Source organism: Phyllopteryx taeniolatus, chromosome 3 (genome assembly GCF_024500385.1).
Source record: "Phyllopteryx taeniolatus isolate TA_2022b chromosome 3, UOR_Ptae_1.2, whole genome shotgun sequence".
NCBI lineage: Eukaryota > Metazoa > Chordata > Actinopteri > Syngnathiformes > Syngnathidae > Phyllopteryx > Phyllopteryx taeniolatus.
Genome location: NC_084504.1, coordinates 15,547,286 through 15,562,811, shown reverse-complemented (window position 1 = coordinate 15,562,811; position 15,526 = coordinate 15,547,286). Strand labels below are relative to the sequence as shown.

At 42.7% G+C, this 15,526-nt stretch overlaps 2 protein-coding genes across 9 annotated transcripts in view; one reads left to right on the top strand and one right to left on the bottom strand.

Moving 5' to 3' along the window:
• Positions 1-4,539, bottom strand: part of LOC133474957 (uncharacterized) — a 60,726-nt gene extending 56,187 nt beyond the window's left edge. For 7 of the 8 annotated variants that reach the window (XM_061767163.1, XM_061767165.1, XM_061767164.1 and 4 more), the window contains exon 1: positions 4,328-4,539. In XM_061767163.1, the coding sequence (XP_061623147.1) occupies positions 4,328-4,366 (39 nt within the window). In that variant the 5' untranslated portion in view covers positions 4,367-4,539. The remainder of the gene's footprint in view (positions 1-4,327) is intronic. The other variant, XM_061767170.1, reaches the window with a different exon arrangement.
• Positions 4,540-11,099: 6,560 nt separating this feature from the next.
• On the top strand, positions 11,100-13,420 carry foxb2 (forkhead box B2). Its single transcript, XM_061769293.1, has one exon. The coding sequence runs from the start codon at positions 11,185-11,187 to the stop codon at positions 12,097-12,099; it is 915 nt and encodes a 304-aa protein (XP_061625277.1). The 5' UTR covers positions 11,100-11,184; the 3' UTR covers positions 12,100-13,420.
• The last annotated feature ends 2,106 nt before the right edge of the window (positions 13,421-15,526 follow it).

Genomic DNA, 15,526 nt, shown 5'->3' with positions numbered 1-15,526 from the left:
TACACCCTGAACTGGTTGCCAGCCAATCACAAGGCACATACAAACAAACAACCATTCCCTCTCACAGTCACACCTACGGGCAATTTAGAGTCGTCAATAAACCTACCATGCATGTTTTTGGGATGTGGGAGGAAACCGGATTGCCCGGAGAAAACCCACGCAGGCACGGGGAGAACATGCAAACTCCATACAGGCGGGGCCGGGGATAGAACCCAGGTCCTCAGAACTGTGAGGCAGACACTCTAACCAGTCGCCCACCATGCCGCCTGCAGAAATGTGATATCTGAAAATGTGAACATGAGGAAGAAGAAGACAAGATAGTAAGATGGAGGATGAATCAATAGTGGCCGGCCAGAGAGAGGAAGTGATGCATTAGTGGGGAAACATTCCACTAAGTGTTTTTTCTTCTCTGTGTATGTGTGTGTGTGCGTGTGCTTGTGTGTCAGCATTCAATCAGGAATAACAGGAATATCCTAGACCAGAGATTAGGAAATAGTAATAAATAATAATATGCCTGGCTTTCCTTCCCCAGATGTTAGGACAACAGTACCTTTATGCTTCCTTTTTGTTTTTCACTTCACTCGAGCAGCAACGTATTTGAAGCTCGCTCGGAATTAAAATTTTGGCTTGCAACACATCGCAAAAAATAAATGAATACACCAAGCAATAGCGCTGGGCGACTAATCAAAATTTAATCGTGATTTCAATTTTGGCTTCTCATGATCCTAAAAACGCTATAATCGAAGAAAAACAATTAATGTGAATGTGAGTGCAAATGGTTGTTTGTTTATATAGTATGTGCCATGCGATTGGCTGGCGACCAGTTCAGGGTGTACTCTGCCTCTCGCCTGACGTTATCTCTAATTATCCTATATCTCTCCAATTAAGAGGTTTAGAACCAATATGTTTTTTTGTTCTGGTCTTTTCCTCCCATATCACATCAAACTTCAAGATTACAAGAAAATCTAAGTGGTGAAGGAAAAATTCTTGGTTGATTTTACATGGAATGACTCTTGGCCTTGTACGTTTGCATGGATGAATGTGACGAGTGGAGCCCACACATTCTCCCTTCCTTGCGCTCTTATCGCAAGGCCTTCCGAGTCAGAGACATAATCAGATCGCTCCAGGCAAAAGGGAACAATGCTGGAAGTCTATTCAGCACATTGTTTCATCTGCAGAGCCATACACACACACACACATGCGCGCACACACACACACTCACACACTCACACACAGATAGAGTTGTGTGAGTGAGAGGTAAGACTCAGTGCAATTAGGAATATGGATGCGCTGGATGGTGGCCATGCACAGAGCACATCAGCAATGACAGAGAGTCATGCAATGGCACAAACTATCCGTGGTTACACTGAAATACATGGAGGACAAAAACAAAACAGAATAAATTGGTTCAGTTCTTGGTTTTCATCGGCACGCGGCAATTGGGTAGAGTTTGCATGTTTTCCGCATGGTGGCGTGGGTTTTCTCAAAGTACTTTCCTCTCACATTCCAAAAACATGCATGTTAGGTTAATTAAGGACTAAATTGTTCTCAGGTGACTGTGAGTGTGAATGTTTTGTCTACACATGGCCTGCAATTGGCTGGCGACTAGTACAGGGTGTACGCCGCCTCACGCCTAAAGTCAGCTGGTATAGGCTCCAGCACACCAGGCTGACACTAATGATGATAAGCGGTATAGAAGATCTAAGGATGGATATTCCAAGGGATGGATGGAAAAGTAGAAAGGTAGATGGGTAGAAGGATAGGTAGATTGGGAAGAAGGCTGTTAGGTAGGTTGCTAGCATAGAAAGGTCAATAGGTCGGTCAGTGGGAAAGAAGGTAGGCAGGTCGGTTTTCAGAATCACTGAGAATTCAATTAAGCTTAAACATGTAATATAGGACATCAAGTATTATGGAATCCGCTGCATTTTTATTACGTTCATTGTACAGTGGGTACGGAAAGTTTTCAGACCCCCTTAAATTTTTCACTCTTTGTTATATTGCAGCATTTTGTTAAAATCATTTAAGTTATATTTTTCCCTCATTAATGTAAACACAGTACCCCATATTGACAGAAAAAAAACGGAATTGTTGAAATCTTTGCTGATTTATTAAAAAAGAAAAACTGAAATATCACACGGCCATAAGTATTCAGACCCTTTTTCTGTGACACTCATATTTAACTTGGGTGCTGTCCATTTCTTCAGGTCATCCTTGAGATGGTTCTACACCTTCATTGGAGTCTAGAAGTGTTTGATTATACTGATTGGACTTGATTAGGAAAGCCAAACACCTGTCTATATAAAACCTTACAGCTCACATTGCATGTCAGAGCAAATGAGAATCATGAGGTCAAAGGAACTGCCTGAAGAGCTCAGAGACAGAATTGTGGCAAGGCACAGATCTGGCCAAAGATACAAAACAAATTCTTCTGCACTTTAGGTTCCTAAGAGCACAATGGCCTCCATAATCCTTGAATGGAAGTCGTTTGGGACGACTGGAACCCTTCCAAGAGCTGGCCGTCCGGCCAAACTGAGCAATCGGGGGAGAAGAGCCTTGGTGAGAGAGGTAAAGAAGAACCCAAAGATCACTGTAGTTGAGCTCCAGAGATGCAGTCGTGAGATGGGCAAAAGTTCTAGAAAGTCAACCATCACTGCAGTCCTCCACCAGTCAGGGCTATATGCCAGAGTGGCCCGACAGAAGTCTCTCCTAAAAAAAAAATGTTGGCCTTAATTCTAAGAGGATTGTGTGAAGAAAACCAGGCAATGCTCATCACCTGTCCAATACAGTCCCAACAGTGAAGCATGGTGGTGGCAGCATCATGCTGTGTGGGTGTTTTTCAGCTGCAGGGACAGGACGACTGGTTGCAATCGAAGGAACGATGAATGGGGCCAAGTACAGGGATATCCTGGACGAAAACCTTCTCCAGAGTGCTCAGAACCTCAGACTGGGCCGAAGGTTCACCTTCAACCAAGACAATGACCCTAAGCACACAGCTAAAATACCAAAGGAGTGGCTTCAGAACAACTCCGTGACCTTTCTTGAATGGCCCAGCCAGAGCCCTGACTTAAACCCAATTGAGCACTCCGGAAAGACCTGAAAATGGCTGCCCACCAACGTTCACCATCCAACCTGACAGAACTGGGGAGGATCTGTAAGGAGGAATGGCAGACGATCCCCAAATCCAGGCGTGAAAAACACCAGGTGCTGCATCATTCCCAAAAAGACACATGACTGTATTTGCCCAAAAGGGTGCTTCTACTAAATACTGAGCAAAGAGTCTGAATACTTATGGCTGTGTGATATTTCAGTTTTTCTTTTTTAATAAATCTGCAAAAATTTCAACAATTCCGTTTTTTTCTGTCAATATGAAGTGCTGTGTGTACATTAATGTGGGAAAAAATAAACTTCAATGATTTTAGCTAATAGCTGCAATATAAAAAAAGAGTGAAGAATTTAAGGGGGTCTGAATACATTCCCTACCCACTGTATTCTTCAAGCAATATACCTTTTGTGGACATGTCAAACACGTGGCTGGGGACCAGATCCGACCCGCCACATCATTTTATGTCGCCCGCAAAAGCAAATCATGCATCGACTTCATGTTTCTTGCGAAAATACCATATAAAATACAAAAATTGCAAATTGTCTTCACTTGTAAATACGTTCAGATATTACAAGAATTTTTTTTTTTTACCAATCCCCCTTTTAAAAGAAATTGAATATTTGAGCAAACCTTTTATTGGCTTCTGATTTTATAACTATTTATCCATCAATGTGGTGTATATGTAATTATATGAGACGATAATTCATTTATGAGTTTACAGTCCTAACGACCCTCCGAGGGAAACCATAACAACGATGTGACAAAAATGAGTTTAACACCCCTGCTTTAGTGGTACCAGATGTTAAAATGAACAAGAAATTCAAGAAACAAGGGTAGTCCAGTCATTTGTTCAGTGACGTCTGTGGGTTCACTTTCTTTAATGCTACGAAATAATTTATTGCTAATCATTTTAAAGATCCCCAAGCTCCAACTTGCTGACCCCAGTTTTTGAGTGTAATGTATGGAATGCTAGCATGTTAGGATAGCCTGTGGTGGTGATTAACTTGTTGATGTAAAGACTCAAGGGGTACACGAGCCTCCCTCATCCCTCCCATACCATGCAATGGTGGTGTACTGTATGTGTCTACAGGTGCAGCAACAGGAAAGAAGTCTCTCTCTCTCACAAACACACGCACACACACACACACACACACACACACACAGAGAGAGAGAGAGATAGATACCCGGGGGGGCTTCTGTTATGTTTGGAGGCTCGCAACTCACCCCTAGTCTGCAGTCCACCCTCCGCAGATAGTCGTCCATGTCGGCCTACGTCGGCGCTGTACCACCGTGGAGTTCCACATATGATACACAACAATTCAGTTAGGGGCGTTAATGTGTCGATACGTGTGTCTATGCGTATGTGTGTGTTGTGAAGCGGCGTAGAGACCCCCGCTACGCTCTCACTGCAGCAGTCCCTCTGCAGCTGAGTGTGTTGGCGCCGCCCCTTCTCGGTAAACTGGCTGGGTGCGGGTGACGGCTGGCACTAGTTGTAGCCGCGGAGGTATACACGCGCTGATTTCGTCGTGGATTACTACGCCACTCGCTTTAAGGACCCTTGCGCGTCAGTGATTTTGACATAGTAAATTTGAGGACGGATGTAGCAAAGGTCGTATTTGTATTATGGTATGCATGTATGTATGTATTTATGTATGTATGTATGTATGGTATGTTGGGAAATACAGTAGATGGTTGGATGGGCAGGAAGGAAGGAAGGAAGGAAGAAAGGAAGGAAGGATGGAAGGAAGGAACGAAGGAACGAAGGAAAGTAGGCAGTTAAGTTGATAAGTATAGGAAAGAAGGTTGGTAGGCAGGTAGAGTACAAACATAGTCCCATCAAGACAGCAATTTAGTGTCCTTCAGCACCATAGACAGGACCAAGCAACTCCAAAACATCACCCACAGAAATAGACTTTGTTCAATTAGACAGTGTTGTGAAAAACTCAGCATTATTATAATTGTAAAGAATGTTTTTAAGGGTTCTTTTCTCCTGGATCTCATTGGTTATATGTTTAGTTAGATTGTGTGTCTGTCTTGGATACAGAAGCCTAAATGTTTTTGCTGGAGCAGGCAATATTGGCATTTGTAAAGCATCATGTGCGGTGAAGGTTATGTTGTTAATGGAAGCTACCGTAGCGCAGCAACAGTGCAGGGAGCCAGCGCAACTTTGGAGATTCACTCAATCGATAGTAAGATTCTGCTGCAATGGCAAGCAAAGCATGGAGACTTGTTTGTGTATACTGTATGCCATAGAATTAATTCAGCTAGTCAGTTAGTCTGTGTGTGTCATTGGGTTTGTCAGCCAATTAGTCCATTCATTTGGTCAAGTAGTTAGTCAGTCAGTGACGTATTTAGTCAGTTAGTGACTTAGTCAGTCTGTGTGTAGTTTAGTCAGTTAGTCAGCCAGTCCATTCCTTTGGTCACTTTGGCAGTCATTCAGTCAGTCAATCAATCAACAAATAAGCCATGCAGTATGATTGGTCAGTCAGTCTGTCTATGAGTTGTCAGTCATCTGGTCAATGGTTTAGTCATTCAGTGAGGCAGTCAGTTAGATAGTTACTCAATGAATCCTGTTTGTCAGTCAGTGACGTGGTTCTCTGCTCTGCCTTTGTCTTCCTAATCTTCCTCCCCACCACCAGAAGTCATCTTACACAACACCATCCTATGATGTCGAGTCACACTCTCCCCTACCACTACCTTACAGTCAGTAACCTCCTTCAGATTACATCGTCTGCACAAGATGTAATTCACCTGCGTGCTTATAACTCCGCTCTTGTAGGTCCCCCTATGTTCCTGCCTCTTCTGGGAAAATGTGTTCACTACAGCCATTTCCATCCTTTTTGCAAAGTCTACCACCATCTGTCCCTCCAAGTTCCTTTCCTGGATGCTGTACTTACCCATCACTTTTTCATCACCCCAGTTTCCTTCACCAACATGTCCATTACAATCTGCACCCATAACGACCCTCTCTCTGCCTGGGATGCTCAGAACTACTTTGTCTAGCTCCTTCCAGAATTTCTCTTTCACCTCTAGGTCACATCCTACCCATGGGGCATAGCCACCAATCACATTATACATAACACCCTCAATTTCAAGTTTCAGCCTCATCACTTGATCTGATACTCTTTTCACCTCCAAGACATTCTTATCTAACTCTTCCTTTAAAATCAACCCTACTCCATTTCTCTTCCCATCTACACCATGGTAAAATAATTTAAACCCTGCCCCTAAACTTCTAGCCTTACTGCCTTTCCACCTGGTCTCCTGGACACACAATATATCAACCTTTCTCCTAATCATCATGTCAACCAACTCCCGAGATTTTCCTGTCATAGCCCCAACATTCAAAGTCCCCACAATCAGTTCTATGCTCTGTGCTTTCCTCTTCTCTTTCTGCCGCAGAACCCGCATTCCACCTCTCCTTCGTCTTCGACCCACAGTAGCTGACTTTCCACCGACGCCCTGCAGGTTAACGGTGCCGGGGGCGGGCGTTGTTAACCCGGGCCACGACCGATCCGGTATGGAATTCTTTAGATGAACGCTCATATTTTTTTGTCAAAGTTTTAAGCCGGATGCCCTTCCTGATGCAACCCTCTGCATTTATCCGGACGTGGAACCGGCCTACAGTTTGCACTGGCTTGTGCCCCTCCATAGGGCTGCATTGATGGAGTTGCATGTTACAGTAAGCTAAAAAGAAGTAGAAGAAGAATTTCGCATTAAAACTTTATTAAACTTGTTTTTCTCAGATTAGGAAGAATAAATACCGGTGAGTATTCTTATATTGTCTGTCTGTATGCGTTACTATGGCGTTTGTGTGTAAGCATTCGTTATTTGAAGGTAAATGCCTCCCGTGATCTAATACTAATTTTAGCTAGCCCCTCAATAGGGATTTCCATTGGACTGATAGCATAAGCTTGCGATTTGTAAAACAATGTATTGTATTTAAAAATTCAGTGTGAGTAATTAGTTTTGTTGTGCGTTTAGTTTTACAGTAAATTTCAACTGGGGTGTCAACAAACAGCTTAAAGCACGCTCAGGGAGGGCAGAAGAACATGCGTCCCACACTTGCTACAAGCAACAAAGGGCATGTTCAGGTTGCCTTTACAACGCAGCAACTTGCATACACAAACGGTGTTTTTCTTCATTTCTAACGTTTTTATGATCGTAAGAAGCCAAAATTTAAATTGAATTTAAATTTCGATTAATCGTCGAGCCCCACTGAGTTATTTAGTCAAAAAGTCAGTCAGTGACTTATTTAGTCAATATGTGTGTAGTTTGGTAATTTGTCAAACAGAAAATCATTCAATCAATGAGTCAGTCAGTCAGTCTATGGTTTAGTTACTCAATTGGTCCATTAATTTGGCCAGTTAGTTAGCCAATTAGTTAGTCAGTGACTTAGTCTGTACATAATATAAAGCCACATTTAAAACAGCCCTCAACACAAGGTAGTCTAATAAAAACCCTCTTAACACCTTCGTTCCGGGGCTCTTTTATTGCAATCCTGAGAGGCTTGAAGTCGCTCTACCAGTCTTAGGACATCTGCTCGCCGCTATCTAAATCAGTTTAACTGTTCCACTGGAAACAATAGGCCTCACTAATTGATTTTAATGTCTCTCTCCACCACGACGCACCCAACATGAGTCGCGAAAGAGGTCTTTAAGATTATTATTATCACTATAATTGCCATTACCCCCCTCACTTCCCAACGTGCGAATGGAAAGCGGCGGTTGGAGAAACATCTTTGCCCTTAAGCCGAACACATCATTATTATTACTGGAGATAGGAAATAAACAGACACGATCTCCACCTCCGTAGACCCCCTACCGGACGCCCTTATTCCCTCCACCGCCCTCTGCGTGCAAGCCTGCCACCGCCGCTTGTAATTTATGCAAAATTAATTGATACATCTTTTATAATTGATGTGCTGTAAACTTAATGAGTAATTTATGTAATTAGTCAATTAGGGATAATTCCAACATATGTTGTGTATGCCCAGAAGGTGTGCTTTACAACCAGATATTTGTCCAGGAGTTGGCGTATTCGTGTGTGTGTGTGTTACTTAATTAATTTTGTTATGCAGATCTGTCATGGTGTCTATTTAACGGCCCCCTTTGTGAAAACAGATTTAATATTGATTTTTCCTGAGCATAAAGAGAAGCTTTTTTTAGACTAGCCTGGGCTTCGATGGGGCCTTTACAAACCTTCCCACACGGTGCATAAAAATAAAAACAAACCAAAAGGAGAAGGAAAAAAAAAAACACATGCACCGCTGGTGAATACATTAGAAAAATGTTCAATAAAGACACCGTTTTTAAAATATGCTCCCTCAGTTGACCTTTTGAGTGGCGTCATGCACGAGGCAGCTAATTAACTGAGGGTGTTTTTTGAATATTCATACCCGATGCAGCCCCACGCTCGCCCCTTAATTACATTGTTGGACTTCCTCTCCAAGGAGGCCAAACTCACCAAAGGCTTAATTATCGCAATGTATTCGGGTGGGCCCCCTCATCCACCCAGCGAGAACACTGTCAAGGACCCCCAGCCATGACACCTGGCCAGAGAAGGATGCATACAGTTAAGGGAAGGAAGGGGGTTGGCGAGGGTTTTGTGGGTGGTTCTCCACCGAGAGTTGGGCTGAAGTTTGTTTACATCCTTGTAGGATCCACCAGAGAGTGTTTGAGCAGACAGACAGCCGCTGGACGCCCCTCTATGCAATTAATCAACAGCAGCATATGTGTGTGTGTGTGTGCGTGCACAGTGATGATGGTGCGCAAAGGAAGACATGATTTATTGTTTGCAAAGTCGCAAAGTGCAGTTGAGCACATTTAAGCGAGGCGCCATTCGTGTCTTTACAATTTAAGAGCACGCAGAAGTATAAATCTGATAGAATTTGGGCCTTAACAAAAGATAACAATACTCACTTTTGATTGACGAGTATCAGAAAGGTATTCATTGAACCATGTCTATTATTGTGCTCGTAGTTAGAAGCAATGCTGGGAAGTAAAGTAAAATGAAGGAGATTTTTCCAAGTGTCTGTACTTTACTTGAGTATTTAGTTTTCTGAAGACTTTTGTTATTTTACTCCTTGCATTTGAACACAGATATGTGTATTTTGAAATAATTTCTCCCAGGTTGCAGACACCATTACATCTTTATTTACTGTGCAGGTTATGGTTTAACATTTGTTACTGTCATACAAGTGTAAAAATAAATTGACCGCTGTACACAAAAATAAATTCCAATTGAATGGGCTCTCACACCCCCTTTTCATGGCGAATTTTTAATATGATCAAACTTTGACACCACCCTTCGCCCACATAGTTGGCGTAGGTAAAAAAGCTTCACATTGTGCTATCACCCATCTGTCGAGGATATTTGCTTCCGATTGAGGCTCATTTTGACGAATTCCCTAGTAGGAGTAGAAGTATAAGGCTTGGAATTTGTCTTGAAATGGCAGTTTCAAAACAAAATTGCCTTCTTTGCTCTTCAATTTCTGGCATGGGTCCTTGAGACTTTTTCGTGCATCCTGTTATGATAGAAATGCCCACCCAAGTTTGTGTTGATCGATAAAACAGGTGGCAGGGGCTGATATTTTTCTAACTTTTCAGGGAGCACTACTGAGTGAGTTTGGGGAGTTTATTTTATGGGATATGGTATACATGGTTATCATTACACCGCTCTTCTTTTGCAACAACCGGTACCCATCTGCGGTCGTATCACACACAAAAAGCTAAAAAAGATAAGATGCAAGGCCAGTCCACGAAATTATCAACACTGTGTCTAACCCACCTCCTAGAGCACTGGTGTCAAACTGGTGGCCCGGGGGCCAGATCCGCCCCGCCACATCATTTTATGTGGCCCGCGAAAACAAATCAAAATTGTGTTCTGGTGTAATAACTGAGATATTTGCAAGCATTTTTTGTTACCAATCCCCCTTTGAAAAGAAATGTAATAGTTGAAAAATCAGAAGCCTATAAGAACAGGCTTCTGATTTCAAAACTGGTTATTCATCAATGTGTTGTGTATACTGTATGTAATTATATGAGGTAATCTTTCGTTTATATGGGTTCACAGTCGTAGCGGCCCTCCGGGGGAAGTCATTGTCTCTAACCAGTCTCTCAGATGGGCGAGGAGAGCCACAGTTGCCAATGCACTTTCAGTTGTTTACTGAACGGCACAAACAGTCGAACACACAGAAAAACAAATGATGCAAAATGAGCACACTCACAAGGAGAGGCTGTAGACTCCAGCTTCAGATGTCAATCACTGGGCACGCCCCATCAAGGCACACTGCAATACTATACATCCAGTAATTGCACTGTACAAGACCAGTTTATCCCTTTACATTCTCTTCTATGCTTATATACAGTACATAGCTATTTTTGCTTTATTAAAAACACGGTGCCGTTTCAATTTCAATGTGGAAAATTATTTACACAGTACATGTAAATTGAGTAGCAGACTTGGTCATGGAACAAATCAAATTAATAATCAAGGTACTATTTATTTATTGTGGTAGCAATGGTTTTTACATGATAAAAAGCAGGTATTTTATATCGCCTATGTACTAATAATCTTTTTTTTATACAATATCCTCTTCATTCTTGATTTTTATTCATAAGTCTCTCTCTCGCGCGCTTTCTCTCTATCTCTCTCTCTCTCCCTCCCACACAACCACCCTTGCGTGTCATTTTTATAGTGTCTGGATAATAGCAGCCTCACAGACCTGCTGGGGTCTCACACACCAAAAAAAACAACTGCAATGGGGAGCATCGCAAATGAGGAGGAGAGAGAGACGCAAGTTCAATGATACATGGCTTGCAAACAGGCTACGTGAGCGGACGTATCCGGCAACTTTTACGCAAGGACTCGCACTTGTACGCACGGCACCTTTACGCACCAGGGTTTCTCCCTTAAGGGATGTCGGAGCGTTGCAAAGTTTGCAAAGTATTCATTGCTGCTCCTCCAATGGCTCAGACGTTTGGGACAAAACTATCCGTGCAAGGGGATATTACTCGCATAGGCTGAAAAATTGTTTTTAAGTAAAAAAAAAAAAAAAAAAGAAAAAAGAGGAAGAAGTCATGCCACGACCTGGGAAAAACTCTTACAGTGACCAGAAGCCTCCCTATTCGTACATCTCCCTCACGGCCATGGCCATCCAGAACTCCCAAGACAAGATGCTGCCCCTGAGCGACATCTACAAGTTCATCATGGACCGCTTCCCCTACTACAGGGACAACACGCAGCGCTGGCAGAACTCGCTACGGCACAATCTCTCCTTTAACGACTGCTTCATCAAAATCCCGCGGCGGCCCGACCAGCCCGGCAAGGGCAGCTTCTGGGCCCTGCACCCGGACTGCGGCGACATGTTCGAGAACGGCAGTTTCCTGCGTCGCCGTAAGCGCTTCAAGGTGCTGCGCGCCGAGCTGGCGGCGTGCAAGAGCTCACCCATGTTGCACTATTTCCACCACCACCACCTCCATCACCATCTGCAGCCGGGCGGCAAGCCGGGCCAGCAGGAGCCATCGGCCGGCCGCCTCCCTCTTATGCACCCGACGCCGACGCACTTCCAAGGCTACGGAGGCATCGCTTGCGCCCAGTCGGGTGGCTTTAAACACCCGTTCGCCATCGAGAACATCATCAGCCGGGACTACAAAGGCGTCATGCCCCTCACCTCCGTCATGCACCACCTGGGCTATCCGGTGCCACCTCAGCTGATGCCCTCCGTGTGGCCCCACGTCGGGATGCTGTCCGAGCCTCTGGCCCCGTCCCCGGAGTACGCGCCCTTCGGGGTCCCGGCAAAAAGCCTGTACCACCATCACCACAGTGCCAACGGCCCTGCTGCGCAACCCGCCGTGCCGGTGCCGATAAAGCCCACGCCGGCTCTCGTGTCACACGGCCTGAGCGGGATGTGCACCCCGGGCTCCTCCTCCCACCAAGGTGATGCTCTGGAGGAAAAAGGGAATCTGCTGCACCCAGCCCTCCTTCTGTCTTAATCACTGACTGCACAGCAGAAGAGGGGGTTGAAAACTGTGTTTCAAATATTTGTAAATTGTAGTCATCGTTTTATTTGCACACTGGATTTAACTTTGTGATTCACTATATAAATACAATCAAGCGCTGAACCCAAAGAAATTTAACTCTTTCCCCCCAAATGCAATGTACATTTTATTTAAAACAATTGCAATGTGTGTATGTTATTTTCCCCTATTAATCATATTTGTTTGCTTAATTGTAGCAGTGTCTTGCTTGTATGATAACTATTTATCTGAATATTTATAATGAACTAACAACCGATTGTCCTCGGGTGTCATTTCAGTGATTTGTTTCTGGGCACATTTGGGGACGGTGCGCACACATGGTAGAAATACTGGACATTCCACGATACACTATGCGAAAATTAACTCGACAAGGCCCATAGATGTAAAAATCTACATTTGATTTGAAAAACAGGTGATTTGACATCAAACTCGTATTGAATAGAGGGGGAAATTTATGAGCTTTGAGTCCACTGTATGGCAAAGAAATATATATATTGTTGTGTTTCCTTAAGAAAATACATCAATTCTAGGTTATATTTTATTGAAGTACTTTGCTTCAATGACATGATTTACATAGACAATATTCTTGAGTTTGTAAAATTATTATACAGCTGGATGATCAATCCTTTCCTGCAACACAGATGCAGGTAAGTATGTGCTAATACAATCTGATTTGGGGGTTATTTTGCATTTAATCTAATGTTTATATACTTTAAAAAAAATATCCAAGCATAATGGGCATGATTAAATGCAAGTCAAGACTTTTCCCTCCTTACACTTGTTCAAACACTCAACATTACATGGCATAAATCACGTACATGGTGGGATGGACATCGGAGATGATGCATGCATGCATGATGTCCTAAATAAATGGATGTGCACTTCAAACAGGGATCGGGATCAAGTTTTCCCTCTTTTGTTGGACAGCGTTTAAATGGCGGCTTTGAAGCTCGCCTCCTCTCCTCTCTGTGCACAAAGCATCACTGAGAGTGACTTATATTCAAAAGCCCCTCCATCCTCCCTACTTAGCATCCCAAAGGCTCCCAAAGACGGCATCTCCCCCATTGTCGCACCAGCCCCTGAACAAATAATTGACATGCACCAGCCGGTCAAGAGAAGAGGAGGAAGGCGTGGGAGTGGAAAAAAATAAAAACCTATTTGGTTTTATATATAATAAGCGAAACACACATCCACAGTAACACACGTACATGTGACCTCTGTTTTCTCCTCATGTGTACGTCTTTTTCTTTTTTGCATTCACTAAATTCGAATTAGGATCAGCACGGTGGCCTACAGATTAAAAATTAAGATATTTTTTTTGTCTTGCTTAAAATGAAAAATACAATAAAAATCTGTCATTTAAGAAGGCTGTATTATAATTATGTTGTTGATTTTCCTTGGTTACAGGTTTTCATTTCCACCATATTGCTTCAATAGGGTACCGAAATTACCATTTAAAATTTTCAGTTAATAGCAACTTAATTGTACTGAGTTAAAAAAAAAAATCCTATGAAAGTTAAATTCAAAGTAAATCTTGGTCTCATTTTTTTGTTTTTTTACAATACAAATTGTTTTGGAGGAGTTCCAACTTTTAGTACTAAACGTATGTCCACTATGACACTTAAAAAACAAAACTTCAATTAATATTACATGTAGAATAATGATTGTAATGGGCAGCACAGTAACCACGTGGTTAGCACGTCTGCTTCACAGTTCTGAGATTCGTTGTTTAAATCCTGGCTCCTAGCCTTACTGTGTGGGGTTTGCATGTTCTCCCTGCATCAGTTTTCTCCAGGTATTCCGGTTTCCCCCACATTCCAAAACATATGCTTATATACAGTAGTTTAATTGAGGATTCGCACATTGTCCAATAGGTGTTAATGTGCGGGTCAACACTTGTCTATAAGTACCTTGCGAATGACTGGTTACCAGATCAGGATGTACACTGCCTTTGACCCAAAGTCAGCTGGGCTAGGCTACAGTGCACGTGCCACCCTAATGAGGACAAGCATTATAGAAAATGGATGGATGGATGGATGGATACATTCAAGTTGGGACCCAAGTGTATGCATGTACCTGCAGGTGTGTGCGTGTGTGTTAATCCATTAATCAGCAGGCTCTAATAAGGGTCACTGAACTACAGTATAATTAAATGCCACTAATTAAGACACAATAAGTAATAATGCCGACACTATTGCCCTCAGTGAGCCGCTGAACACTGGAATTATATTTGTTGTTATATCTCTTTCTGTCACGTACGTGGTTAGGGCGAAGGCGAGGAACGCAAGGCAAGAACATGGTGGACCCAATTGCAGGGAAGCAGGGAGGCAAGGCAGGAGTGCGGGAATCTCAAAATAATAATATTTAATTCCAAAAACAAAGGAAAACAAAGATCATGAAAAAGTCTAAACGCTAAATTAACAAAGTCCAAAATCTAAACACAAAGTAACAAAGAAACACTTGAGTGAACCCAAAACAAGAAACAAGACATGACTGGTGAAATACCTGAGCGACAATGACATGGCAAGACATGTGACAACGACAATGAACCGACGAGAACTGAAAGAAACCAGGGAACTAAATACAAACAAATTGACGAGACAACGAGGAACACCTGGACAAGACGAGTGGCTAGAGAGAGCTGATTGGTCGACACAAAGTAGACGAGAACAGGTGGACACAACAACCTAATGAGCACACGACAAACATGGAACACAGGAAAACATGGAACAAAACTAAACACAACCCAAACCAAAACACAGACCATGACACTTGCAGCTAAATTGTGTACAGTGGAAACCTCCAAAGTCGAGCAATTTATGCCATGAATGTAAACGTTTTTGTGTGCATTGGAAATAATGGAAATTTAAATACTCAGGGTGCAGGGTCAAACTATTGTCAATCATAACGCCTTTATTAATCATACAGGCATGTTTTCAAGTAACATTTTAAAGTGTAAAAACTGCAGTAAAGTGTAAATTAAAATATATATACATCCTGTTAAATTTTCTTCACCAAATGTCTTGTGGATCGGTGAAACTGCTGCCAGGGGCAATTTTTTAAATTTAACTTCTCAGGGGGCAGTACTGAGGGAGTTTTCGGGGGTTTAGGGAGCACTAAAATGGATGCATTTTCACCGAGATACACACGTTTGCCAGAACTGGTGAGTTGTCGGGCATGTTGAGGCCAAGTAGGAGGAATAGTATTAAAAAGAAATTCCAAGAGGCCAAACCAGCAATGTAGTAAACAATAGTAGTAGAAGAAGTAATGAGTCACAGGGGGTCCTCTATTTATGATAGAGTTCCATTCCTATGATATAACAGCACCCACTACAAGTGTAAATAAGGAGTTAACCACTCTACTGATAGTGAAAACAATATTT